Below are 27,921 nucleotides of genomic sequence, written 5' to 3'. Positions count from 1 at the left end.
ATGACTTGGGTCCCAGACATGGCCTTCCTTGGCCCCACTGTGTAACCCAGTTTCCTCTTGGTAATTGAGATCAATCGCCCTAGCAAATAGAGTAATGCTTTTCTTTACCTCTTGGTTCAGTGGCAAGAGGACCTGCAAGTGGCCAGATGGCTGTCTCATCGTCCAGCTCAGTGGACCAGCCGCTGCGCCCCCTGGTGGAGGCATACTTTATTTGAGACTCGACCCAAACCAGCAGAGCTCAGAGCTGTTGCGGACAGGAAGCAAAATTCTCCAAGTGAGTATTAGATGTAATGATGAGGGGTGTGGTGGCTCACACCTGTAATCCCAGCACATTAGGGAGACTGAGGCAGGAAGATCGCTTGAGGCCAGGAGTTCGAGTAGGAGGTTGCCAGGTGAACAGACTTGGGAACAGCATGCAGGCAGAGGGACAAGCCCACCCCAAGCCCTCAGGAAACACTTGTTAAATGGCAGAGAGGCCACAGGACAGGAGCAGGAACTCATAAGAGACAGAGAGCTGCAGGGACAAATATCCAGCAAACAGTTATAACCCGTTCTTCTGGGTTGGTGATGCTGGGGACCTAGCAATGAGTTAGATCAAGCCCTGCCCTTCTGGGCTGGAAAGAGACAATCACAAACCAGGAGGCTCACAGTTGAAAAAACATGAGATGTGAGGGACTAAGGGAGCTCCAAAGAGGAAGACCAGGGAAGGATCCTCCTAGGAATGAATCCCTGAGAAGAAACATAAATGACAAGTAGGAATTGGCAAAGAAGCAGGGGGAAGAGCATTCCAGGTAGGAAAGGTGGGAGGCACAAAGACTTGGTATGTGTGTAAAGTGTGAGGAAGGCCAGAAGTAGTGGCTCACTCCTGTAATCCCCGCACTTTGGGAGACCAAGGTGGGAGGAACACTTGAGCCCAGGACTTTGAAACCAACCTGGGCAACATGGTGAGAGCTTATCTCTACAAAAGACTAAAAATATTAGTGGGGCATGATGGTGTGTGCCTGTGGTCCCACCTACTAGAGAGGCTGAGGTGGGAAGATTGCTTGAGCCCAGGTATTTGAGGTTGCAGTGAGCTGTGTTCCCTCCATTGCAATCCAGCCTGGGCAACAGAGTGAGACCCAGTCTTTATTTATTTATTTATTTATTTTTGAGACAGAGTCTCATTGAAAACTCCACCTTCCGGGTTCACGCCATTCTCCTGCCTCAACCTCCCAAGTAACTGGGACTACAGGTGCCCGCTGCCATGCCCGGCTAATTTTTTTGCATTTTTAGTAGAGACGGGGTTTCACTGTGTTAGCCAGGATGGTCTTGATCTCCTGACCTCGTGATCCGCCCGCCTCGGCCTCCCAAAGTGCTGGGATTACAGGCTCTATTTTATTTTTTAAGCGAGGAAGATGTGAATGAAGAGGTGGCAGTGCCCCTGAGGGGCTTACAATGTCAAATAGGGATAACACTTTCTGAACGTTCTCCTACAGCCAATGGGGAGCCATGGACTGATATAGAGAAGGGGAGAGGCATGGTCAAAGCCAGGTGACACGAGGCTCTCCCTGTGGCCATGCAGGAGGCAGACCCAGGGGAGTGAGACTGGAGACAGGGAGACCAGGGAGGTGGATGGTTAGAGGGCCTCTCATGCCTCCTGGCTTCCAGAGTCAAGAGCCATTTAGGATTAAAAGGCTAGAGGCAGAAGGAGGAACTGAGAAACCAGAGTATGAGTGTTATGGTCTACAAGGAGTTAGAAGTCCCTTCTAAGTGATGATAGTGGTTTCCTCTGGAGGTTGGGGGTTCCTGATCATAAAGGAGCGCATAAGGAGATTCCAGGGAATGCAAATATTTTCTCTTGGTGTGCCTTTGATTTTATGGAGGTTCACACTACATCATTTGTCCAAAATGTACCACTATGTTTTATGCACTTTCTACATATAAGGTATATTTTATTAATTAATTAATTAATTAATTAATTAATTTTTGAGACGGAGTCTGGCTCTGTCGCCCAGGCTGGAGTGCAGTGGTGCAATCTTGGCTCACTGCAAGCTCCACCTCCCGGGTTCACGCCATTCTCCTGCCTCAGTCTCCTGAGTAGCTGGGACTATAGGCACCCGCCACCATGCCCAGCTAAGTTTTTTTGTATTTTTAGTAAAGACGGGGTTTCACCACGTTAGCCAGGATGTTCTCGATCTCCTGACCTGGTATTCCACCTGCCTCGGCCTCCCAAAATGCTGGGATTACAGGCTTGAGCCACCGCGCCCGGTCTATTTTTTTTTTTTTTTTAAATGTCAAAAGCAAAGACAAAGCTAGAGCTCAGGTCTTTGGACATCCATATTAGAGCTTTTTAATCTTTGGTGATAGGGATTCAGAATACTGGCTATCTCTGGTGTATCAGTTGGGAGGGTTACAAGAGAGTCTCTTATGATGATGGAGATAGCTTGATCGAGATGGTGATCACTCATGTCCGTACACAGGTTTAACTGAATTGATCCATACACTTAAGATCTGCAGACTTGTGATGTGTAAGCCATACCTCAACAAAAAGAAAACAATCTTAGGTCAGTCCTGGTGGCTCACGCCTGTAATCCCAGCACTTTGGGAGGTTGAGGTACAAGAATTGCTTGAAGCCAGGAGTTCAGGACAAGCCTGATCAACATAGAGAGACCCTGTCTTTACTAAAAATTTTAAAAGTAACAGTGGTGTGCGCCTGTAGTCCCAGCTACTTGGGAGGCTGACGCAGGAGGATCACTCGAGGGCAGGAGGCCGAGGCTGCAGTGAGCTCTGATTGGGCCACTGCACTCCAGCCTGGGTGACAGAGCGAGACCCCACCTCTAAAAAGAAAAGGAAAACAATTTAAAATACCACATATAATTAAATGGTATTATATCTAGGATTTACACTGAAATAACATAGGAAGTGAGGAAGTAAATGGAAGCATATATGAAATGCAATTGACCACGAATTGGTATTTGTTAAATGGATACATGGAGGTTTATTATACTCTTTTGTTCACTTCTATATGTTTGAAATTCTCCATAATAAATATATATGTACATATATATGAGTATGTATGTGTATATGAAAAGGTAGATAATAGATAGAACTAATACCCATTTAACTCACAGTGACCCATACACCCACTTCTTTGGGAACCCAGACATCTCTCTTCTCCTGGTAATGCAGGTAATGATTATCTAACGACTAGATTTTACACACAACCTTGCCCCTTCCCAAGATTCCCCCACCGTCCCTAGCTTAAGTGGAAGTGGAAGTGGAAGTCCAGGTCAGCACCAAGGACAGATCCATAGTATTGGGTCTCAGAACCACAGACAGCAACTCAACTAATGGAGGACAAAAGACAGGAAAATGAAGAAATGCTATCTAGCCCCCCTCCAGAACAGTGTGGAACAGGACAAGAGGCTAGAGTCGAAAAAAGCCCATCAGTATCATTGAACAAGAGCATTCCTTCAACAAATATTCATTGAGCATCTGCTATGTGCCAGGCACTGAACACAGGATGGTAAGGTTCCTGTCCTTAAACAATGAGACAGATAAAATGAGATCATTTTACATAGTCATAAGTTCTATGATAAAATATAAAGTAGTGAAATAAGATTCAGGATAATTAAGGGAGATGGAAGAGACCATTTTTAAAGAGGTAGTTAAGGCAGAGATTATATTTGAGCAGAGTGGCTGGATGCTGTGGCTCATACCTGTAATCTCAGTACTTCAGGAGGCTGAGGAAGGAGGATTATTTGAGTCCAGGAGTTTAAGGCCAACCTGGGAAACATAGGAAGACCCCTTCTCTAGAAATTTTTTTTTAATTTGGTAAGCGTGGTGGCTTGTACCTGTAGTCCCAGCTACTCAGGAGGCTGATGCAGGATAATCACTTGAGCCAGGCGTGGTGGTGGGCGCCTGTAATCCTAGCTACTCAGGAGGCTGAGGCATGAGAATCACTTGAACCTGGGAGGCAGAAGTTGTAATGAGCCAAGATCGCGCCACTGTACTCCAGCCTGGGTGACGGAGCAAGACCCTGTCTCAAAAAAATTTAATAAAATAGGAAATAAAAATTATATATAAATAATATAAATACATATATATGAATATATAAATAATATAAATTTATAAATATAAATAATATAAATATAAATATAAATAATATAAATATGATATATATTTGAAATATAAATAATATAAATATACTATATTTATATATAGTATATTTAAATAATATAAATATAAATAATATAAATTTTTATATATTTTATATATAATATAAATTTTAGATATATATAAATTATAATTATATATTATATAATATATAATATATAAATATACTATATATTTATATTATATTATTATATATTATTATTATTTTATTATTATTTTATTATGTATTATATATGTTATATAATATTATATATACTTTTTTTTTTTTGAGACAGAGTCTCACTCTGTCACCCGGGCTGGGGTGTAGTAGCTGGATCTCAGCTCACTGCAAGCTCCGCCCCCGGGTTTACGCCATTCTCCTGCCTCAGCCTCCCGAGTAGCTGGGACTACAGGCGCCCGCCACCTCGCCCGGCTAGTTTTTTTGTATTTTTAGTAGAGACGGGGTTTCACCGTGTTAGCCAGAATGGTCTCGATCTCCTGACCTCGTGATCCACCCATCTCGGCCTCCCAAAGTGCTGGGATTACAGGCTTGAGCCACCGCGCCTGGCCAATATTATATATTATTGTATATTATTATAATATATATTATAATTTATATATATATTTGAGCAGGGAACTGAATGAAGTGAGGGAATGGCCCATGAGGAGAGTGGAGATAAAAGCATTCAGGAAGAGGGAACAGAAAATGCTAAGACCCAGAGGCAGAAAAAAGCTTGGTATGTTTGAGAATTAGCAACAAGGCTAATGTGGTAAAGCAAAGTAAATGCAGAGGAAAGTGGTGGGAGGAGTTTTGACAAGATAGGAATAGACACACAGAAAGAAAGTGAAGAGAAAGACAGACAGGAAAATTGAGACACAAGCCAAGATTGACCAAGAAAGGCTCATAGGCAAAAAATTAGGAGCAAAATGATGCTAGTTGCAGTGTATGGAGTGCAATTTGCATTATACATTTTATTATTTTATTATCTATTCACATATACGCACATATTCATATATATACTTTTTTTTTTTTAGTTGAAGTCTCACTCTGTCACCCAGGCTGGAGTGCAATGGCACGATCTTGGCTCATTGCAACTTCTGCCTCCCAGGTTCAAGTGATTCTCATGCCTCAGCCTCCTGAGTAGCTAGGATTACAGACGCCCACCACCACGCCTGGCTAATTTTTTTGTGTGTTTTTAGTAGAGATGAGGTTTTGCCATGTTGGCCAGGCTGGACTTGAACTCCTGGCCTTAAATGATCCGCCTACCTCAGCCTCCCAAAGTGCTGGGATCACAGGCATAAGCCACCGTGCCTGGCCCATATATATAATTTTTTATTATGGAAAACTTCAAACATGCAGAAATGAACAGAAGGGTAAATAATCTACTTTTTACTGTGTAACAAACCTCTCCAAAATTTAGTGTCTTAAAATAAACAATCTCATGATTGAGGGTTGACTGGGCATTTCTGCTGGTCTCTCCTGAAGTCATTCACATGGCCACAGCATTCTGTTACTGTGGGATTGGGGCTTTAGCGAAGATAGCTTCATTATCCCTGGATGGCCTTTCCGTGTGATTAGCTTGGGCTTCCTTACAGCATGGTGGTTTTTAAGTTCTAATGGTGCAAAAGCAGAAGCTTCTAGAGTCCTTAATAACTGGACGTGGAACTGGTCCAGTGTCACATTTGTCACATTCTATTAGTCAAAGCAAGTCATGAGCCAGATAGACTGAAGAAGGAACATACTGTATCTCTTCATGGGAGGAGCCACCTGTCAGTGCAGGGAAGGGAGAAGTCACTGGCAGGCAACTTGGGAGACAATGTATCACAAGAGTTTAACATAGACCAGGCCCAGTATTAGGGCTCCAGACATCCTCTCTCACCTAAGCCTCAAGCAGCCCTGTCACATAGGAAACATAATCCCTCTTTTACAAGTTTCACAGAGCACACAACTATGGATGGCAACTAGGCTTGAACTCAGGTTTGTCTCTAAACCAGGCTGTACATATGATATATTCCATACAAAAATAAAGTTAGGCCGGGCATGGTGGCTCACCCCTGTAATCCCAGCACTTTGGGAGGCTGAGGCAGGTGGATCATCTGAGGACAGGAGTTCAAGATCAGCCTGGCTAGCATGGTGAAACCCTGTCTCTACTAAAAATACAAAAATTAGCCTGGTGTGGTGGTGCACGTCTGTAGTACCAGCTACTTGGGAGGCTGAAGCAGGAGAATCACTTGAATCCAGGAGGTGGAGGTTGCAGTGAGCCAAGATCATGCCACTGCACTCTAGCCTGGGTGACAGAGCGAGACTCTGTCTCAAATAAATAAATAAATAAATAAATAAATAAAGGCAATGGTCACATCGAGGCTTAAACCAAGGTCTCTAGACTCCCATATTGTGAGATATAGATATCTGTATATAATATACATCTGTATACACTACACATCTGTATACTATGCCATATACTATACTACATATCTGCATACACTATATATAGTATTCGGGTGTATGTCTCTGTGTAATAACATAACATACATACTTTTTTTAACTGGTGAGGAACACAGAGATACAAAGAAGAAAATAAAAGCAGAAAGGAAGAAAAAGGGAGAAAGGAGAAAAATATGCACTTGGAGACTAAGATCAGGAGATAGAAACAGAGAAGCAAGACAAGGCGTGGTGGCTCCCACTTGTAACTCCAGCACCTTAGGAGGACGAGGCAGAAGGATGGCTTGAGACCAGGAGTTCGAGACCAGCCTGGCAACATAGTGAGACCTGTTTTTATGACAAAAGAAAAAAAAGGTTTTTTAATTAAAAAGAAAGAAAGAAAAGAAAGAAAAAGAAAGAAGAAAGAAGAGAAAGAGAAAGAAGAAGGAAAGAAAAAGAGGAAAGGAAGGAAGGAAGGAAAGAAAGGAAAGAAAGAGAAAGAAAGAAAGAGAAAGAAAAAGAAAGAGAAAGAAAGGAGGGAAGGAAGGAAGAAAGAGAAAGAAAGAAAGAAAGAAAGAAAGAAAGAAAGAAAGAAAGAAAGAAAGAAAGAAAGAAAGAAAGAAAGAAAGAAAGAAAGAAAGAAAGAAAGAAAGAGAAAGAGAGAAAGAAAGAGAGAAAGAAAGAAAGAGAAAGAAAGAAAGAAAGCAGAAAGACAATGAGATACAGAAAGAAAAATGAAGACTGAGAGCGAAGAAGAGATTGAGGTTGATGGAACCACGACGTCTCCCTCCTTTAGCCTGGAAGCTCTACAAGAGCAAGAATTTTGTCTGTTTTTGTTCATTACATATCGCCAACTCCTTGAGCAGTGCCTGGCACTCAGTAGGTGTTTGCTATATGCTGGCAAGAAACCAGGCTGGACAGGGAGAGTGCCTGCAGTTCCCTAAGTGAACACCAGGTGACAGTATTTATAAGCCCTGGAGCTTCCAGGCTCCAAGGTCCCAGAGATGACGGTGGAGGATTTGCCGCCACTGACCTCTGACTCTCAGGATCTCTTCGCCAGGGCTCAGCCCTGCCTTTCCCTGCACAAGCCCTGGGCGATGAATGACCTTTCCGCCTGAGACACCCGCTTCACTCTCCTTCACCAGCCTGCCCAGTTAAACAACTCTTTGTCCCTGGGCCCTTCCTGCTGGGCCCCGAGGCACCTGGGTTCTTTCCAGGCCCGGAGATGGGGCGCGACAGAGGTGGTGCAACTGGGACAAGGCCAAGGAAAAATCCCGGAGACTCTGGAATCAGTTCTTCCAGTACATGAGACCCAGCCCCTCCTCCCTCAGACCCAGGGGTCCAGACCCCAGCCCCTCCTCCCTCAGACCCAGGGGTCCAGATCCCAGCCCCTCCTCCCTCAGACCCAGGAGTCCAGACCCCAGCCCCTCCTCCCTCAGACCAGCGGTCCATGCCCCAGCCCTCCTCCCTCAGACTCAGGAATCCAGACCCCATATCCTCTTCCTTCAGACCCAGGAGTCCAGGCCTCAGCCCCTTCTCCCTCAGACCCAGGAGTCCAGATCCAGCTCCTCCTCCCTCAGACCAGCAGTCCAGACCCCAGCCCCTCCTCCCTCAGACCCAGGAGTCCAGGCCCCCAGCTTCTTCCTCCTGGACCCCTCTTCTTAGGCATTTTGAGGTCCCCTACTATTCCCTCTCCCTCTCTTTTACACAAACCCCTCTCTGCCTCCACTCCCCACTCTAGGATTGAGACCAATGGTGAGTCACAAGAAGCCCTGGGGCCCTGAGTCACCTCTCCCTCCCCACTTAACCCCTCCCTGGGCTGGAAGCAGCTGGCTGTGGAGCAAAGCAGTTTCCTAGGACTGACCCCTGCATCCCAGGACTGCAGTTTGAAGGCAGGTGCCCTTCCCACTGTAACCCCATCACTGCCACCCAGGCATGCCCATGCCCGGCCTTTGCTCTTTTTCTATTTCAGTCATAGTCTCTTTGGAGACAAAATTTCTGTGCTCTAACTTCCGTGTCTTGATTCTATTTTCCGGTTTCTCTGCACCTGTGGGTCTGTTTGATTTTTTTTTTAACACATGCCCCCTCCTTCCCTGGGCTGAACGACTCGAGGTGTCTCTGATTCTCTCTCTCCCTCTGTGTCAGTCTCTGTCTCCATTTTTCACAAGTGCCTGAACTGGGGCACAGATGCCATGGCATGGCCGCAGCTGGAGCGCTCTCTATTTAGTGGCTTCTGACCCTCGGGTGGCTGCAGTCTCTGGGTCACTGGCCCTCAGCCTCTGAGTGGGGCTGGGGTAGAACTGGAAGGAACGAGGTTGTCCATAGCTGTGCCAATGAACAACAGAGAGAAACTGAGGCAGAGACAAGCATAGAGAGGCCCGAAGAGAGAGACCCAGAAGGAGACCAGGAGGCAGGGAGAGAGTGAAACAGAGACAGAGAGAAACATCGATTCAGCAAGAGACAGACAAAAACAGAGGGTCCTAGAGACAGAGAGATGGAGACAGAGTGAGACAGGATGACAGAGACACAGGCAATGACAAACACAGAGACAGACATAATGACAGAGACAGTGACAGGGAGAGAAGGAAACAGAGGAGCAGAGAGGGACAGGAAGATGGAGAAAGGGACAGAGAGGTGAGAGAGACACAGAGAGGCTAAGAGAGGCAGAGACAGAGAGACAGAGCGGAGAGAGACAGAGAGAGACAAAGGTACCGGGAGAGAAAAACAGAGACAGACAGACAGAGACAGAGATAAAGACAAACCTGGCCGGGCGCGGTGGCTCACGCCTGTAATCCCAACACTTTGGGAGGCTGACGCAGGTGGATCACCTGAGGTCAGGAGTTCAAGACCAGCCTGGCCAACATGGTGAAACCTCGTCTCTACTAAAAATACAAAAATTAGCTTGGTGTGGTGGTGCATGCCTGTAATATCAGCTACTCGGGAGGCTGAGGTAGGAGAATGGCTTGAACGTGGGAGGTGGAGGTTGCAGTGAGCCGAGATCCCGCCACTGCACTCCAGCCATGGGAAACAGAGCAAGAGTCTATCTCAAAAAAAAAAAAAAGACAAAAGCAGAGGCTTCCAGACCAGGAGAGACTGAGACAGGAAGCAAGGCCCAAAGAACTAGAGAAAGAGCCAGAGAGGGAGGAGGGAGACGTGGAGAGCCCGGCGGCCAGTGGGCAGGGGTACCCAGGCTGCAGGCTTGGAAGTGCCTGGCGGCTGCACTTTCTCCAAGTGAACGCATGTGTGGTGTCTGGGCGCGCCCGGGTTTGTCTCCAGCCCTCTCCCGCCAAGTCTCGCCGAGTGGGTAATCGTGTGTGCCGAGGGGCGGAGCCCCCGCAAGGGTTGTGTTTTTGTCACTGGGCGTGTCCGTGTGTATGGTTTGGTGTCTCTGGGTGTGTTTGTGTGGGCTGCCTCGGTGTGCAACCAGGCATGTCTGTGCATGTCGCACTTCCCTGGGGCTGGTGGGTCCAGGGTCCCACATGACCTAGGACACAAGGAGGGGGAGGGTTGTGTCCGCGGGTTCCTCCCAGATGGGTGTGCATGAGGCCAAGGGCAGTGTCACCAGGTCAGTGCACGACGCTGGGAGGCGATGTGCGTCACCAGGTCAGTGCATGGCTGTGTGTCTCCACAGGAGGGTTGGGTCTGTGTCAGAGCGTATGGTATACAGGCCCATGAGTGGCTCATACCACGACGCATGGTGATGTCCTTTGTCGTGTGTCACTCTGAGAGTCACTGTGCGCATTCCACACTTCCATTTGCTGCTGTGTGTGGCAGTGTGTGTGTTTTCTCTTGGTGGGTCTCCTGTATGTAACATTGTGTATCACTCAAGGACGTGACATTGTGTCTCACATCAGGGTCCATGTCTCTGTCCAGGGCCTCTTCCTTCCCAGCCCCCAGCACCCAGCCTGAGTGCCAACCACCCCAAGTGTCTTGTATTTGTGTAGCTGTGTGTTATGTCGGAGGATATGTCCCGCTCCCCGGATGCTGGTGTTGTGTGGGTGGTGGTAGGCCTCAGTGTCAGTGGTATCAGTGAGTGGTGACATCTGGTGTTTTATGGGACACGTGGTCGTTTGTGGAAGGTTGGGTGTGTTGGGAAACATTGTGTCTATGTGTTTTGTGTTGCTGTGTGCTGGTGTATTACTCCGTGCGTGTTGTCTGTGTGGCCACGCATGTTGGAATATAACATGTGCTGGGTTGTGTGGCGGTATTGTCGGTGATGTTTGGGTGTGGCTCATGGGTCAAAGGTATATGTTGCGTTTATTTTCTTGTTTTTGTTTGTTTTAGAGACAGGATCTTGCTATGTGGCCCAGGCTGGTCTCAAACGCCTGGGCTCCAGCGATCCTCCCACCTCAGCCTCCCAAACTGCTAGGATTACAGACATGAGCCACTGCACCCAGCCGTATGTTGCATTTGGGCACTGGGGTCTATGAAGGTCCAACCCCATCCTCCTCCCCCGGGGCACCATCCTGGGTCGTGTCCTGTGTGACCAGAATATACCAGAATCATCTTGCTTCAGGTATGTGCTGCTTGGGTTTCTCCGTGTGTCTCTGTACCTTGTAGGTCTCCGCACGCGTCCACTCAGCGTGTCCTCTGACCATACATTGGAATCGCATCACACACTGGAGCACGCTGGATCAGTGTGTGTTTTGAATCATAACCGTGAGCACTTGTGTTCAAGTCAACAGGTGCCACAATGTATGTGCATTTCTCTAGGTGCTGGGTGATTGGGGGCTGCTCTAGGTATGTCCCTAAATGTTGTGTGTCTGCACATATCGGGTTTCATTCCAAGGGTGTGTAGTGTTTAGGAAACTGGGACCGCACCGTGTTTCTGTAGATGTGTGGTGTCAGTATTTTAATATATATTATGTGTTTGTGTAACACCTGATGTATATTGTGTTTGTGTGGCCACAGATGTGCATCATCCTATTTGTGGTGTTTGGGTGAGGCTCTTTGTGTCAGAGAAAGTTGTGACAACTTTGAGTGTAATATTTGTGCCTGTGTGTGGACGATGTTTGTGTGGCTGTGTGTGCCACGGGACGCTGCCTGCTTGCTAAGTGCTGGTGTGTGTCACACCATGTGTGTGGTGTCTGGGTGTGGCTGTGGGTTTCGGAGCTTGCTGGGAGTTGTGAGTCACTCTGTGTAGGTTGTGTTGTGTGCCCTGGTGTGTTAGTCTCTGTCTTGGGCCGTGGAGTGTCCTTCGGTGTCTGGGTGTGGTGAGTGGAGGTGTGTGTCACAAGGTACAGACCATTGTGTGTGACAAAGCCCATCGTGTGTCGGTGTGTGTCTTTACCCACGTGGATGGACGTCTCTTTCTTGCTCTGCCCCAAGACACACCCTAGCCCCTCCTTATTCTCAAAAGGGGGAGCTGGGGAGCCTCCCCCTACCCTGGGGCCTCCCCTGCCCCTCCCCGCCCTGCCTGGCCGCCACCACTCCCCAGAGGGCACAGGGCTCTGCTGTGCCTCAGAGCAAAAGTCCCAGAGCCAGCAGAGCAGGCTGACGACCTGCAAGCCACAGTGGCTGCCCTGTGTGTGCTGCGAGGTGGGGGACCCTGGGCAGGAAGCTGGCTGAGCCCCAAGACCCCGGGGGCCATGGGCGGGGATCTGGTGCTTGGCCTGGGGGCCCTGAGACTCCGAAAGCGCTTGTTGGAGCAGGAGAAGTCTCTGGCCGGCTGGGCGCTGGTGCTGGCGGGAACTGGCATCGGACTCATGGTGCTGCATGCAGAGATGCTGTGGTTCGGGGGGTGCTCGGTGAGTGCGGCATGGTGGCTGGGAGCTGGGACTCCTAGGTCTAAGGGTGGAGGGGCTGGGGGTCAGGACTCCTGGGTCTGAGGGAGGAGGGGCTGAGAGTCAGGACTCCTGGGTCTGAGAGAGGAGGGACTGGGGGCTTGGACTCCTGGGTCTGAGGAAGGACAGGCTGAGGGTCAAGACTCCTGGGTCTGAGGGAGGAAGGGCTGGGGCTTAGACTCGTGGGTCTGAGGGAGGAGGGGCTGAGGGTCAGGACTCCTGGGTCTGAGGGAGGAGGGACTGGGGGTCTGGACTCCCAGGTCTGAGGGAGGAGGGGCTGGGGTCTGGACTCCTGGGTCTGAGGAAGGAGGGGTTGAGGGTCAGGATTCCTGGGTCTGAAGGAGGAGGGGCTGATGGTCAGGACTCCTGGATCTGAGGGAGGAGGGACTGGGGGTCAGAACTCCTAGATCTGAGGGAGGAGGGACTGGGGGTCAGGATTCCTGGATCTGAGGGAGGAGGGACTGGGGGTCTGGACTCCGGGGTCTGAGGAAGGAGGGGTTGAGGGTCAGGATTCCTGGGTCTGAGGGAGGAGGGGCTGGGGTCAGGACTCCTGGATCTGAGGGAGGAGGGACTGGGGGTCAGGACTCCTGGATCTGAGGGAGGAGGGACTGGAAGTCAGGACTCCTGGGTCTGAGGGAGGAGGGACTGGGGTCAGGACTCCTGGGTCTGAGGGAGGAGGGACTGGGGTCAGGACTCCTGGGTCTGAGGGAGGAGGGACTGGGGTCAGGACTCCTGGGTCTGAGGGAGGAGGGACTGATGGTCAGGATTCCTGGATCTGAGGGAGGAGGGGTTGGGAGCCTAGACTCTTGGGTCTGAGAGAGGATGGGCTTTGGCTGGGACTCCTGGGTGCTCCCAGGGGAGAGTAAGTTGTTGGGGACCTCTGCACAAGGAAGGGAATATTTGTTTCAGTGTTTCAGTATTTGAAGATGCTGTCATTAGACGGCCGGAGGTCCAGGACCCCTGGAGGCCAGAGGGTGGCTGATCAGACACTCAAGTCCCCCAAGAGCCAGTAAGGGGAGAGGTAGCCCCAGGTTTGGTGAAGGGAGGGTGGAGGAAAGACAAAGTTCTTCCAGTAGGCGGCAGCTCTTTGGTCCTTATCTAACCTCTAATGTTTACCCAGTGCCTTAGATGTGAAGGACAGAAAAAACTGCCTGGGGGTGGGGATGGGAAATGGGAAAGGAACCTCTCCCCTGACCTGCCTCCCCCATCCCACCCCCAACCCAGTCTCCGTTGTTAACAAGCTCGATTTCTCCCCAAATCTGCATATGCTAATTAGTCAGGGAAATAGTGGAGAGGTAGGCTCACAGGGGCCTGGACCCCTAGGTACCAGGGAAGGAGGGGGCTGGGTCCTGGATTCCTGAGTCTTAAGGAGAAGGGGGTTTTGAATGTCTTTGGGGAAGAGGGGCTGACTCTGAAGATCGTGGTGAGTAGGGAAGAAAGGGGAAAGTGGGGTCAGGACAGGTCTCAGCAGGCTGCCGTCACATTCCAGCCCTGGTCAGGCCAGTGATGGGGCAGATGAAGGACAAGGGTTGGAATAAGTGGCTTGAGGGGAGAACAGACTTACTCAACAGGAAAGGAGGGGCTGGAGACCTCTCTGGCGGAAGGGTTGTAGAACTGGGCTGGTAGAGCCAGGAGCAGACACTGATTTGAAGTTTGGGTAGATTCCTGAGGGTCTGATGTCCGACTCGGATCTGGAGGGGGTGGTGGGCAGCTCTGAAGTGACCAGGAGTCACATGGAGGGTCAGACAGGCAGCTTCCTCTGGCCGGCGGCGGGCACTGAGGGGGTGGGGCCGCCGAAGTCCATGCCAACAGGAAGCATGGCCGGGGCCTGGCCGCCGCTCCCACGCCGAAGCACCGCACCCAGCAGCCAAGGTGGGAACACAGTGACCCTGGCAGATGGGAAGAGTCGGGGTCCATCCTACCCCACTTCCCCCCTCTGCTTTCTCACCCCTCATTTCTTCCTTCCCTCCACCATGGCCAGGTCACCGCCTCTATCAGTAGGACCTTGGGGAAGCTGTTCCAACCCTCTGAACCTCAATTTCCCCATCTGTAAATTAGGGTGAGGGTTAAAATACATGACCCTAAGGGTCACCCTTCACCCTTTTTAATTTATTTTTTGTAGAGATGGGATCTTGCTTTGTTTGCCCAGGCTGGTCTTGAACTCCTGGACTCAAGCAATCCTCCTCCCTCAAAGTGCTGGGATTACAGGCCTGAGCCACAGCTCCTCAGTCCCCTTTTGAGGTCTCTCTTAATAACACCCATGGCCCCTCACCACCTCCATCTCAATCTAATGAGCTCATTTCTGCAAAGGACCCAGACACCTACTCCCCAAGGGGAGGGGCTGGCAGAGAGGCAGGTGCCAAACCCTAGGAAGTCCAAGGGAACCAGATAGAGATATCCAAAAGCACCAGGTGGGGTGGAGGAGGAGGGATGGCGAGAGGTACAGAGAGAGACAGAGACACAGAGATACACGGAGAGAAAGAGATAGAGAGATGGAGACAAAGATGCAGAAAGATAGAGGTACAGCTAAACAGAAAGACAAATAGGGCTATCAAGCTACTGAGAAATCCACCAGTAAGAGATACACACATGGTGTTAGAAAAGACAATAGAAACAGAGACCCTCAAAACACATAGAGGGACAGAAACAACCATCTCTAGAGTCAGAGAAATTCAGAGAACAGAGTACAGGCCCAAGTGCAGACAGGTCCAGGATTTGGGGGAAGAGGAACTGGAAAAGTAGAGAAGACCACCAGAGAAGTGAATTGCAGTGTGAGGAGGGGGCTTGTTGTCTAGTGGTGTGGAGGGTTGAGACAGACTGAAGAAGGAGGCAGGGAACCAGGGGGCCATAGAAGGTGGGGGAGGGCTGGTGACAACAGCACTATTGTTCTGGTAGGGGGTTGGGGAGCAGCCCCTGGGGCAGGAAACTGGCTCTCTTCCCCTGCTCAGAGGCGTGGTGCTGGCCCAGCCAGGGGAGCTGGCAGCCCTCTTAGGAGAAACAGGTGCAATGGTTTGTAAGGATGCCCACGTGGACCCCTCCCCCTGCAAATACCCGCCAGGCAGGGACCAACCCCTCTTAGGAAATCCAACAGTCCCAGTCCCCTCTAAATCCCTCTCTCCAGAATTCTAGATTCCTCCAAGGTTGTGCCACACAAAGAGAGGAAAAAAAAAAAAAAAAAAAAAAAAGCAACAACTGCTCCGTGGTTTCTGGAGGCCCTGTGCTTCCGGCCAGATCTGCCCTGGGCTTAGAGCCAGAAGAGAGGGGCGGGGTGGGGGGTGGGGAGCTGCAGGGAGGCAGAACTGAGAGGGCTGGCTCAGAGCTGAGGCTGGGGTCTCAGGGACTCAGCCCTCTGGATGAGAGCAGGAAAGGGTGTGATTCAGTCTTTGAGGACTGAATGGTAGTTTCTACATTCTTCCAGATTTGGGGTTGGGGATGGTTGAAGTTGGTTTCTAGGGCAACACCAGCTGGGTGGGAAGGGAAGGGGAGGGGGCACTCTCCAGAAGCTAGATGTCTTTTTCTAGACACCACACACACACACACACACACACACACACACACACACCCCTGCAGAACTATTTTTGATGGGAAACAGGACAGGAATAAGAAGGAATGTGAGTTTCAAGGCCCCCCTTCATGGATATGGGTCTTGGGAGAAGAGCTGAGGAAGAGGGTAGACACCAGCATCTGAACAGGGTTGAGCTGTTGGGGAGAAATAGAGCATTCCTGGGGACCAGATGATGGTGGTTTTTTGTTTGTTTGCTTGCTTGCTTGCTTGTTTCAGGACGGAGACTCACTCTGTTGCCCAGGCTGGAGTGCAGTGGCGCGATCTCTCAGCTCACTGCAACTTCCACCTCCTGGGTTCAAGAGATTCTGGTTCCTCAGCCTCCCAAGTAGCTGGGATTACACACCTAGCTAATTTTTGTATTTTTAGTAGAGACTGGGTTTCACCATGTTGGCCAGGGGGTCTCAAACTGCCGACCTCAGGTGATCCGCCTGCCTCGGCCTCCCAAAGTGTTGGGATTATAGGTGTGAGCCACCGCACTGGGCCCAGATGATGGTTTTGAGACTTCCCCAGAACCGATACATCAAGAGGGACTGGTTTGTGGGGGAAGGAGGCTAGGAAAATTGGGAATCGAAAAAAAAAAATGGTGGTTTTGAAGGAAAGGTGGAGGGCCAGGTGGAGGGAGACCTGGGATCTCACACTCCTTTTTCTGTCCCTCCTGACAGTGGGCGCTCTACCTGTTCCTGGTTAAATGCATGATCAGCATTTCCACCTTCTTACTCCTCTGCCTCATCGTGGCCTTTCACGCCAAAGAGGTCCAGGTAGGGCAGGCCCCGCCCCTAAGCCTTGCTCCCCACAACCCCCTCAGTGCCCTGTCAGCTCATACTTTCCATCCTCCTCCTCCTCCTGATCTGAGTAATGAAGTTCCTCTGCCCCAGATGCTGTGTCCACACCCTCACCCACCCAGATGGGATGAACCACAAGCAGACAGGCAGAGCCTCCCCAACCAGCCCCGCTCTTCCCCTGTAGCCCCTGGTCCCCTCTTGCACACTCACAGATGCTGAGAGCGAACCTGCAGCCCTGCTTCTGCCCCCAGGCCTCTGTCCACTCTGCTCCCAGGCAACCTCAGCCTTCCAGATCTCTGTGCTCCAACATCGCATCCCCAATCCAGTCCCCATGCAACCTAAGGTCCCAGAGGTGCCCACTCCTTTCCTTTTTTTTTTGGCCTGTTGCCCAGGCTGGAGTGGAGTGGCACGATCTCTGCTCACTGCAACCTCCACCTCCTGGGTTCAAGCAATTCTCATGCCTCAGCCTCCCAAGTAGCTGCGACTACAGGCAGATGCCACCAGGCCCGGCTAATTTTTTTGTATTTTAGTAGAAACGGGGTTTCACTGTGTTGCCCAGGCTGGCTTCCAACAAATGAGCTCTAGCAATCTGCCTACCTTGTCCTCCCAAAGTGCTAGGATTACGGGCTTGAGCCACTGCACCTGGCCCAGTCCTAGGGGTGCCCACTCCTAATCACCCTATCTCTGTGCCAATAACCTCCCTCTTGCCCCAGACCCAGGAATTCTCCCCATCCATACTCCACCTTGGGTCTCACCCAAACACATCCCATCGCCCACTGCCCCATTGCCCCAGATGCTGTTCCTCCATTCCCTTTCCCCTCTTCCGCCTCTCCTATCATAACTTTGCATGTAAAATGGGGATTATCGGTCATGTGTGGCAATTCTCTGAGCAGTGCCTGGCACATAAGAGGTGCCCAGTAAACAGTGCACATTATCATCTTATCATAGAGTAGTCAAATGGTCTGTAGCTCAGTGCACCATTGCCCATGGGAGGGACCTGGACCTCAGTTTCCATATCTATAAAATGGTGGCAATAATAAATAATATCAATCTCACTGGGCTGTGGATATTTACTAAGTCACAACATGTAAATGGGATAGAGCAGTGTCTGGCGTATCCACAGTGCCCAGTACATGCTGATTTTGCTATTGTTATTGTTTTGTTTTGTTTTGTTTTTGTTTATTTTGAAATGGAATCTCACTCTGTCACCCAGGCTGGAGTGCAGTGGCGTGATCTCGGCTCACTGCAACCTCTGCCTCCCGGGTTCAAGTGATTCTCCCACCTCACACTCCTCAGAAGCTGGGACTATAGGTGTGCGCCACCATGCTCGGCTTATGTTTGTATTTTTCAGTAGAGATGGGGTTTCATCATGTTGGCCAGGCTTATCTCGAACTCCTGACCTCAAGTGTTCCACCCACCTCAGCCTCCCAAAGTGCTGGGATTACAGGCGTAAGGCTTTGTTATTGCTGATATTATTATTACAGTTATTAGGCGTGTCAACCGAAACAGAAGTAGGAGCGAGCTCCAGACACGTGGAATGCAAGCTCTAGGGAGGCAGGCGGGTCTGTTTGGTTCACTGTGTATCCTTACCACATAGAACAATGCCAGGCACACAGTCGGCACTCAGTGTTCAAAGGCAGGAAGTGGGCTGAAACTAGTGGGGTGGACGGTGGGGAAGGAGGAGAAAGTGGAGAGATGTCTTCCACAAGTCCTGTCCCGCTCCCTCCCTATCCCTCTCCCGCCCTGCTCTATCTTCCTCCCTCCCGGCCAGGCGGGCACACCCCACTTATCTCAGGGCGCAGGGAGGCGCGGGCCGCCGCCTGACCTGCGCCTGACCCCTCCCTTCTTGGCCCGTTCCCCGCAGCTGTTCATGACCGACAACGGGCTGCGGGACTGGCGCGTGGCGCTGACCGGGCGGCAGGCGGCGCAGATCGTGCTGGAGCTGGTGGTGTGCGGGCTGCACCCGGCGCCCATGCGGGGCCCGCCGTGCGCGCAGGATTTAGGGGCGCCGCTGACCTCCCCGCAGCCCTGGCCGGGATTCCTGGGCCAAGGGGAAGCGCTGCTGTCCCTGGCCATGCTGCTGCGTCTCTACTTGGTGCCCCGCGCCGTGCTCCTGCGCAGCGGCGTCCTGCTCAACGCTTCCTACCGCAGCATCGGCGCTCTCAACCAAGTCCGCTTCCGCCACTGGTTCGTGGCCAAGCTTTACATGAACACGCACCCCGGCCGCCTGCTGCTCGGCCTCACGCTTGGCCTCTGGCTGACCACGGCCTGGGTGCTGTCCGTGGCCGAGAGGTGAGGGTGCTGGAGGCATAAATGCGCAGGGGAGGGAACCCCGGACAGCCGCGGTGGCCATCTTGTGCCGCGGTGCAGGTTGAGGCCCCCTAGGACCAAGCAGAGGTCAAAGTTCACACTTTGACCCCTTCTCCTCTTGCTGGCTGCAATTTGCCCACACTCGCATCAACTGGGGTGAGAGGAACCAACAGACAAGCCCCCAGCCAATCCTCCATGTGCAGCCTTCAGTCTCCCCAAATGCACACACAGACCCTAAAAAGCCCTTCCCTTCTGGCTCCTGGACTTCTACTGCCTCAGGTTTCCAGGCCATCTGTTCGGTCTCCAAACCTGTCTCTGGGACCTGCCTAAAGGGTTGCGTCTGCCTTGGAGGAAGGGGACATATTTTCCAAATTAGCACAGAATGCACTGTAGGTGGGTGCTTTCTGTGACCTTAGAAGGGGATGATTTGGAGCTTCTCTGGAAAATAATTCCATGCAGGGAATTGGAACTAGATCCTGGTTGCCGCCTGGATACTGTGTAACCCGAAGCCGCACCTCAATTTCTATCCCTTACAGAGAAAGAGGTTGGGAGTGATCTCAGCCAGTGGTTTTCAAAGTGTGGTTTCAGGACCAGCAGCATCACCTGGGAACTTGCAAATGAAAACTCTCAGGTCCCTTCTAGACCTACTGAATCCTGAACGGTAGGGCCAGCAATCCGCTTTAGCAAGCCCTCCAGGTGATTGTATGGCCCAACCAAGGTTGAGAACCTCTGGTCTAGTGTATGTGGCAAAGATCCTTCAGGGCAGGAGGAGAATGAGAAGATCTGGCTTTAGATCTCTCCTCTCTGAGCCTCAGTTTCCTCATCTGAAAAATGAGTGTCACATTCCACCATCTGTAGTCTCCCTGACAGTTCTTTTTCTGAGATGGAGTCTCAGTTATCCAGGCTAGAGTGCAGTGGCACGAACTCTGCTTCCTGCAACCTCTGCCTCCCTGCTTCAAGCGATTCTCGAGCCTCAGCTTCCCAAGTGGCTGGGATTATGGGTGTGCACCACCATACCTGACTAATTTTTGTATTTTTAGTAGAGACCATGTCACCATGTTGCCCAGGCTGGTTTTGAACTCCTGATTTCAAGTGATCCTCCTGCCTCGGCCTCCCAAAGTTCTGGGATTACCATGCCTGGACTCTGTCATGATTTTTTTTTTTTTTTCTTTTTGAGACGGAGTCTTGCTCTGTCGCCCAGGCTGGAGTGCAGTGGTGCAATCTTGGCTCACTGAAAGCTCTGCCTCCCGGGTTCAAGCCATTCTCCTGCCTCAGCCTCCCCAGTAGCTGGGACTACAGGCACCCGCCACCATGCCCGGCTAATTTTTTGTATTTTTAGTAGAGACAGGATTTCACTGTGTTAGCCAGGATGGTCTGGATCTCCTGACCTCATGATCTGCCTGCCTCAGCCTCGGAAAGTGCTGGGATTACAGGCGTGAGCCACTGTGCCCGGCCCTCTGTCATGATTTTAAACTCTTTCACCTCCCAGGATCTTAGTTTTCCCAACTGGGAAATTGGTCAGAATCAGGATTAATGAATGATCCCCCCACCATGTTTCTCATCTGAATGATGGGAGAATGGGGAGGAAGTCAAAGTTCCAAATTCCAAGGCAGAAGTCCTGAAACTAGAATGTACTTGGGAATGAGGGGGGTGGGGTTTGTAAACAGTTCAGATTCTATCTTCGCTCCTAGAAACTCTAACCTGGTGGGTCTGGGGTGTCTGGGGCTCTCACGAATGAAGTTTTCCCTGCTTATCTTGCAGCAAGGGGCTTGTGGACAAAGTTAGACAAATCTCAATATTTCAATCCCTTCCATGGCTGGACTTAAATGTCTCCTTCTGGCCAGGCGCGGTGCCTCAAGCCTGTAATCCCAGCACTTTGGGAGGCTGAGACGGGTGGATCACGAGGTCAGGAGATCGAGACCATCCTGGCTAACCCGGTGAAACCCCATCTCTACTAAAAAATATAAAAAACTAGCCGGGCGTGGTGGCGGGCGCCTGTAGTCCCAGCTACTTGGGAGGCTGAGGCAGGAGAATGTCGTAAACCCGGGAGGCGGAGCTTGCAGTGAGCTGAGATCTGGCCACTGCACTCCCGCCTGGGCAACAGAGCAAGACTCCGTCTCAAAAAAAAAAAAAATGTCTCCTTCTGTGAAGTGAGGGGAAAGGAAGGCAGAGTCCCACCAAGCCTTTTTACAGTCCTTTTTGATCCTGATAGGGCCCCTTCTGGACCACACAGCATCTTTGTGGAAATTAGAAAAATATACCCCTTCCTCTGGGTGGATGCAGCCGCCAGTCAGGGTCTGACTGGGTTCTGGCCCCCTCTTGACTCTCCACCCTCAACCACGTGCTCTGAATGCCACAGCAGCCCAGGTAGCCTAGCTGAGACCATACCGGCAATGGGATTGTCCAGATCCAGTCTCAGATCCCAGAGTGGCTAAGCAACTTGCCCAGGTCACACAGCAGAGAGGAGGCCATGCAGCCTTTCCAAAGCTCAGAACTTAATGGCTTTTTGTCCAGCTGATTCTTAGGACTATGGGTGTATACTGGGAGGGGAGGGGAGGGGAGTTGAGGGGAGGGGAGGGGAGGACATAGAGGGAAGGGGACTGAATATCATGGAAACCTCCATGGTGGGGTTTTAGAACTAACCCACCCTTCCCCATAGGCAGGCTGTGAATGCCACCGGGCACCTTTCAGACACACTTTGGCTGATCCCCATCACATTCCTGACCATCGGCTATGGTGACGTGGTGCCGGGCACCATGTGGGGCAAGATAGTCTGCCTGTGCACTGGAGTCATGGTGAGTACGGCCCCCTTGGGGACCTGATCCTCATCCCAAAGTGGTCATCCTCTGGCTCCAGGAAGCCATGGAGGCAACACAGGCTCTCAGGGACAGCTCCTGAGAAACTTGAGTGTCTGGGGCGCCCACAGCCCCATTCTCTCTTCAAGACCAAGAAACTCACTGGTAATCCCAATATTTTGGGAGGCCAAATATAGTGGGAGGATCACTTGAGCCTGAGTTTGACGTTCCAGTGAGCTATGATCGTACCACTGCACTCCAGCCTGGGTGACGGAGTGAGACCCTGTCTCTTAAAAAATAAAAATAAAAAATCAGACCTAGGAATCCAGTCCCTGAGGCCTTGCTCACTCTAGAACCTAGGGCCCCAGCCCTTATCCTCCTCAGGGACCCAGGCTCCTGACTTCCCAGCCCCATTTTCTTTCAGAACCCAGAAATTGTCTCCCAGCCTCCACCAAGGGTGTAGAGTCCAGTTATCAAGTGCATGCCTGTGGGGCCAGGCTACCTGGGTCCAAATCCTGCGGCTGCCACTTCCTGGCTGGGGAGCTCAGGCGAGCCACGTGATCTCTCTGGGCCTCACTTTCCTCCCCTATAAAATGGGGATGCTGATGCTAGCATGCTCCTCATGGGCTTGCTGAGATGATTAAATGGGTTCAACTATGGAAAGCACTTCCAACAGTACCCAGCCCACAGGAGGTGCTCAGTAAGCAGGTCTGGGGGCGCCCAGGCATCCAGCCACCTCCCCACCAGCTCCTGTGCCCTCGAGGATGAGGCAGAGGCTCTGCAGCCTGAGTCAGCCTTTTCCTGAACCCCAACATCCACCTCCTTCCCTCCGTAGACCCAGTCACTCAGGTCCTCCCACCCAGCCCTGGCCCCCTCTAGAGACCAGCACCTAATGCCTTGGCCTTCACCTCCCTACAAGATTGGGTTTCCTTCACCCTCGGGGATCTAAGCCACCAGCACCTAGCCCAGATGTGGACCCAGGAAAGACATATCCATCCCCCCAGTCCCTGGGTGCACAGGTGAAGGATGTGGTGACCTTCACTCCCCCAGTGGTGAGTCTTTAGAGCAAGGGAAGAGGGGCAGAGACTCAGTTAGGGAACTGCAGTGCCGCTCAGGACCTCCTCCTTCACTTGACAAAAGGAGAAACCGAAACCTAGAGAGATAGGGCGATGTGCACTTGAGCTCACAGCCTGCTCCTGGCAGAAAGGTTCCATGGCGGCCGGGCGCGGTGGCTCAAGCCTGTAATCCCAGCACTTTGGGAGGCCGAGACGGGCGGATCACGAGGTCAGGAGATCGAGACCATCCTGGCTAACACGGTGAAACCCCGTCTCTACTAAAAAAATACAAAAAACTAGCTGGGCGAGGTGGCGGGCGCCTGTAGTCCCAGCTACTCCGGAGGCTGAGGCAGGAGAATGGCGTGAACCCGGGAGGCGGAGCTTGCAGTGAGCTGAGATCCGGCCACTGCACTCCAGCCTGGGCGACAGAGCGAGACTCCGTCTCAAAAAAAAAAAAAAAAAAAAAAGAAAGGTTCCATGGCACAGTTGAGCCATAATAGCTTACTTTTTTTTTGAGACAGAGTCTCGCTCTGTCACCCTGGCTGGAGTGCAGTAGCGCCATCTCGGCTCACTCTCAGCTCGGCCTCCCGGGTTCCCGCCATTCTCCTGCCTCAGCCTCCTGAGTAGCTGGGATTACAGGCGCCCGCCACCATACCCGGCTAATTTGTTGTATTTTTAGTAGAGACAGGGTTTCACCATGTTAGCCAGGATGGTTTCGATCTCCTGACCTCGTGATCCACCCACCTGGGCCTCCCAAAGTGCTGGGATTACAGGCATGAGCCACCACGCCCGGCCCATAATAGCTTACTTTTACTGAGCACATACTCTGTGCCAGTCTGTGCCCTAAACACTTGCCAGGGGTAACTCATGAAATCCACCGAGTAACCCTGTTGAGGCCATGCCCATTTCACAGATGAGACACTGAAATACTGAGAGATTAAATAATTGGCTCAGAGCTGGGATTGGAACCCAGGCAGTCCCCTGGAGCCAGTATTTGTGACTGGAAGTTGTTCTGGGTGATCAAGAGCTGAAACTATAGGGTGGGGGATGCTTCCTAGGACGATTCATTCTAACTAGGGGACAGGTGAGCAGGTGCCACAAGCAGCCAGGAATCGGCAAGGCCATGAAGGGCCAGGAGCATTGGGAGAAGGAAGGGAGGAGAATGAGTGTTTGCAGGAAGGTGCTCAGGGAGGGCAGGCAGAATGGAGCCAGGGCTGAGTTGTCTCGGTGAGACGCGTAGACCTTGGAAGGCCTTGGTAGCCAGGCTGAGAAGTTCAGGGCAGTGGAAGCCTAGGAGATTAGAGGGGTCCAAGGCGGTTAGGGGAGGATGAGTGGGAAGCTGGAGATGGTCCAGGAGAGAGAGGACAGGGCTGGAGTTAGGAAGAGGCTGTGGAGGTGGGAGAAGGAGGGACACCCTCCACAATGCAATGGCCGACCATGTCAGCAGTGAGGACCCAGAGGCCTGCCCCTGGCTCAGAACCCAGCCTTCCTCTCGCTCCTCCAATCATACCCCTAATGCAAGAGGCCATCCTGCGAGTGTGAATACTACACATCAAATTTGGGCTCGTACATAGGCGATTTATGATTCTAGCTCCCCCATTCTGAACTGGGACCTTGGCTCTCCTCTCTGAGCCTGTTTGCTTGTCTGTCAACTGGGGATATTGTGCTTGCCTTCTGTGGCTGTTGGGAGGGTTCAAGGAGGGAGTCGGTGGCACAGCCTCATGCCACAGTACCTGTTGTGCCCACAGGGGGTCTGCTGCACAGCCCTGCTGGTGGCCGTGGTGGCCCGGAAGCTGGAGTTTAACAAGGCAGAAAAGCACGTGCACAATTTCATGATGGATATCCAGTATACCAAAGAGGTGAGGATGGGCATATGGCCCCCATGGCACACCCCTCTTTCAAGAGGCAGGAGTCCAAGCTCCCCCGCTTCCCCTAGGACCCGAGTCCCAGCCCGAGCCCTGCCTTCCCAGAACCGTAAGGGTCTATCTCCATGGACACTGTGCCACCCACCCCCAGATGAAGGAGTCCGCTGCCCGAGTGCTACAAGAAGCCTGGATGTTCTACAAACATACTCGCAGGAAGGAGTCTCGAGCTGCCCGCAGGCATCAGCGCAGGCTGCTGGCTGCCATCAACGCGTGAGGGCGCTTTGTATGCACATGTGTCCATGTGCACCCATGTCCAAGTCACCTCTCTGCACGGCTTGTGTGTGTGCGTGTCCATGCCCGTCCAGGTCAGGACACCCAGGTGTGGTCTCACTCAACAGCTTGTCCACCTGGATCTGACCATGCATGACTCTGTGTGTCTGTGCTGGTTTGTCTTTGCATATCTTGGCGTGTCTGTGGACCTGGGTACCTGGGTTTCTACTGGGGATGGGGGCTCATGGGGATGTGCGGTGCAGTCATCCCCTCCCACTCTTTCAGCTCTTTGACAACGTTTTGTCTTTGTTTTGTTGCTTCATGTGCCTCTCCTCCCTTCATTCCACCCCTGAGCTATAGCCACATTCAGGGACCAGCCTTGTAAAATTGACTCCCCACTTCTTCCCACAGGTTCCGCCAGGTGCGGCTAAAACACCGGAAGCTCCAGGAACAAGTGAACTCCATGGTGGACATCTCCAAGGTACTAGGATCCCATGGGAGGATGTCTCGAAGAAGGGGGAGGTTGGGGCCACAGGGAGGGAAATCTGGCTCTAGAACAGGGAAATTTGGCAGGAGCCTGGCACACACAGGCTGTCAGTAAAGGTCTGTGGTTGAATGAAGGAAGGAAGGAAGGAATGAATGATGCAACACAGAGCTTCTTACATTCATGCAAGGAACAGATCCCTTACAAACTGAAAAAAAAAAAAAAATTGCACAAAGAACCCCAGTGTTTGGTTTCAAATTATTTTTATTGTTAAGTTACTTACATGTGGACGGATATAAAATTCCTTCCAACTACAACTCATACAATAAAACCAAAGCAAATTTACAAACCAAGCCCATAGATGGCAAAACCAATACAATTAAAATGAACAACACTGACAAGGACACAGGTGACATTGTTTCCGTAAAACTCAATCTCTGCTGCTCTTGTGGACGGGTGCTCAGGGCCACAGGGACTTCCATGCAAGTTTGCCTGGCCAAGGCGTGACTCAGCTACCCGCCCCCTTCTGCTGAGACCACTTGATTTTGCCGGTGCTCAGGGACAGTGATGTCACAACACCCCCTTGGCCTGGCTCACAGCATCTTCTGCTTATCCGGTGGCCTTTGCTTTTTCTCGTTAGCCCATGGCAGTTCAAACAGTGGCCCCTGGCACCAATGCCATGGTAAGCACGGTCACAGATGCAGGCCCCAAAACCGCATGGCAGGTCTCAGTGAGGAGGCGGTGGCCCAGATCGGCAGGAATTGGCAGGCGGTAATTTCTGAAGGTTATCAAGCCAAAAACACAGAATTCAAGAATTTCCACAGAAAACCCACAAACCTTCAGGGATCAAGCAAGTTGTGAATCCTAGCCAGAGAGTGTAGTAAAAGACTATGTGGATTTGGAAGTCAGGCACTATCCATGCTATAAATATTTAATGAGCACCTACTATGTTCTAGGTCTTACTTCAGGAGCTGCTTTGGGCATGTCATTTAACGGTTCCATGCCTGTTTCCTCAGCTATAAGATGGGAACAGGATTCCCATTCCCAGTGGCTTTTAGGAGGATTTTAAACCATACAGGGAAACACCTGGGCAGGTAGCTGGGAAGTGGTACATGGTAACAGTTATTATTGAGGATAATCCTCAGAGGACCACAAGGATGTAGTCAATATTGGTTCCACTGCCTTACGCTATGGAGCAGGCAGGGGTCGACCCCACCCCCCTGACACCTCTGATCCTCTCCTCCCGTCCAGATGCACATGATCCTGTATGACCTGCAGCAGAATCTGAGCAGCTCACACCGGGCCCTAGAGAAGCAGATTGACACGCTGGCGGGGAAGCTGGACGCCCTGACTGAGCTGCTTAGCACTGCCCTGGGGCCGAGGCAGCTTCCAGAACCCAGCCAGCAGTCCACGTAGCTGGTGAGGGGGTTGGGACTTGGGCAGGAAGGCATCCCGGAGGAAGGGTTCCTGTGGCCAGCACCCTCTGTGGCCAAGGGGGCAGGGGATGGCTGGGAGACACGGCCACCTTTTCTCGTCAGCTCTGGCACTGTCTGGAGGAAAGGACTCAGTTCAGGGCTGGATTGGCAGTGAAGGAAGATGGTGTTCCCTCTCCCCTTCACTGACCCTTGATGCCCTTCTCCCTCTTTGCTTGGTCTCTCTCTCTCTCTCTCTTTCTCTCTCTCTCTCTCTGCCTGTCCTGGGCACATTCTCTGGCTCTGTCCATTCAATGTGTCTGTCTAAATGCCCTCCTGCACCCTGGCCTCGGGGCCCGGAAACACCTACCCCCTGCCTCCCACCTCTGCTCAGCAGGTTCTGTCTGCACCTCGGTGTGTCCCACTCTCACTCTCCCTCTCCCTCTTCCTGACCTGCCTCTCCATCAGTCTCTCCGTCTCTCCAGGACCCACGGAGGAACCAGGCTACTTTCCCCAGGACTGAGGTGATGTACGTCGTCTCTGCCACTCCTGCCCTGGCCCTGAACAAAGCACCTCAAGTGCAAGGACCAAAGGGGGCCCCGGCTTGGAGTGGGTTGGCTTGTGATGGCTGCTGGAGAGGACGCTGGCTAAAGTGGGGAGGCCTTGGCCCACCTGAGGCCCCAGGTGGGAACATGGTCACCCCCACTCTGCATACCCTCATCAAAATCACTATGCTGCTATGGACGACCTCCAGCTCAGTCACAAGTGGAGGCGCCTGGAGGCCGGACTCCTGGGTCCCTGGGGCAGAGGGTACTAGGGGCCCGGATCCAGGATTCTGGGAGGCTTCAGTTACCGCTGGCCGAGCTGAAGAACTAGGTATGAGGCTGGGGCGGGTAGGAGGTGGCGCCCCCTGGCGGGACAACAAAGAGGACACCATTTTTCCAGAGCTGCAGAGAGCACTTGGTGGGGAGGAAGAAGTGTAACTCACCAGCCTCTGCTCTGATCTTTGTAATAAATGTTAAAGCCAGAAGTTGCCATTTCTCT

General features: G+C 51.6%; 1 protein-coding gene across 12 annotated transcripts; it reads left to right on the top strand.

Annotated features, from left to right (window-relative positions):
• The first annotated feature begins 126 nt into the window (after positions 1 to 126).
• On the top strand, positions 127 to 27,907 carry KCNN4 (potassium calcium-activated channel subfamily N member 4). 12 transcript variants are annotated; one of them, XM_077983164.1, is made up of 10 exons: positions 127 to 274; positions 10,841 to 12,303; positions 16,567 to 16,662; positions 18,551 to 18,978; positions 21,656 to 21,791; positions 24,595 to 24,705; positions 24,863 to 24,981; positions 25,393 to 25,462; positions 26,717 to 26,884; positions 27,363 to 27,907. In XM_077983164.1, exons 2-9 carry the CDS (start codon positions 12,145 to 12,147, stop codon positions 26,879 to 26,881), a joined length of 1,284 nt encoding a protein of 427 aa, XP_077839290.1. In that variant the 5' UTR covers positions 127 to 274; positions 10,841 to 12,144; the 3' UTR covers positions 26,882 to 26,884; positions 27,363 to 27,907. The 12 variants fall into 12 exon arrangements, with proteins under 12 accessions (XP_077839290.1, XP_077839296.1, XP_077839294.1 ...); XM_077983170.1 differs by lacking the exon at positions 127 to 274 and adding an exon at positions 9,971 to 10,159 and having other exon boundaries at positions 10,841 to 11,072; positions 21,660 to 21,791; XM_077983168.1 differs by lacking the exon at positions 127 to 274 and adding an exon at positions 9,971 to 10,159 and having other exon boundaries at positions 10,841 to 11,072.
• Positions 27,908 to 27,921: the final 14 nt, after the last annotated feature.

The sequence above is a fragment of the Macaca mulatta genome, chromosome 19 (genome assembly GCF_049350105.2).
Source record: "Macaca mulatta isolate MMU2019108-1 chromosome 19, T2T-MMU8v2.0, whole genome shotgun sequence".
In the NCBI taxonomy this organism is placed as follows: domain Eukaryota; kingdom Metazoa; phylum Chordata; class Mammalia; order Primates; family Cercopithecidae; genus Macaca; species Macaca mulatta.
This window is presented reverse-complemented; position numbering and strand designations above follow the sequence as displayed.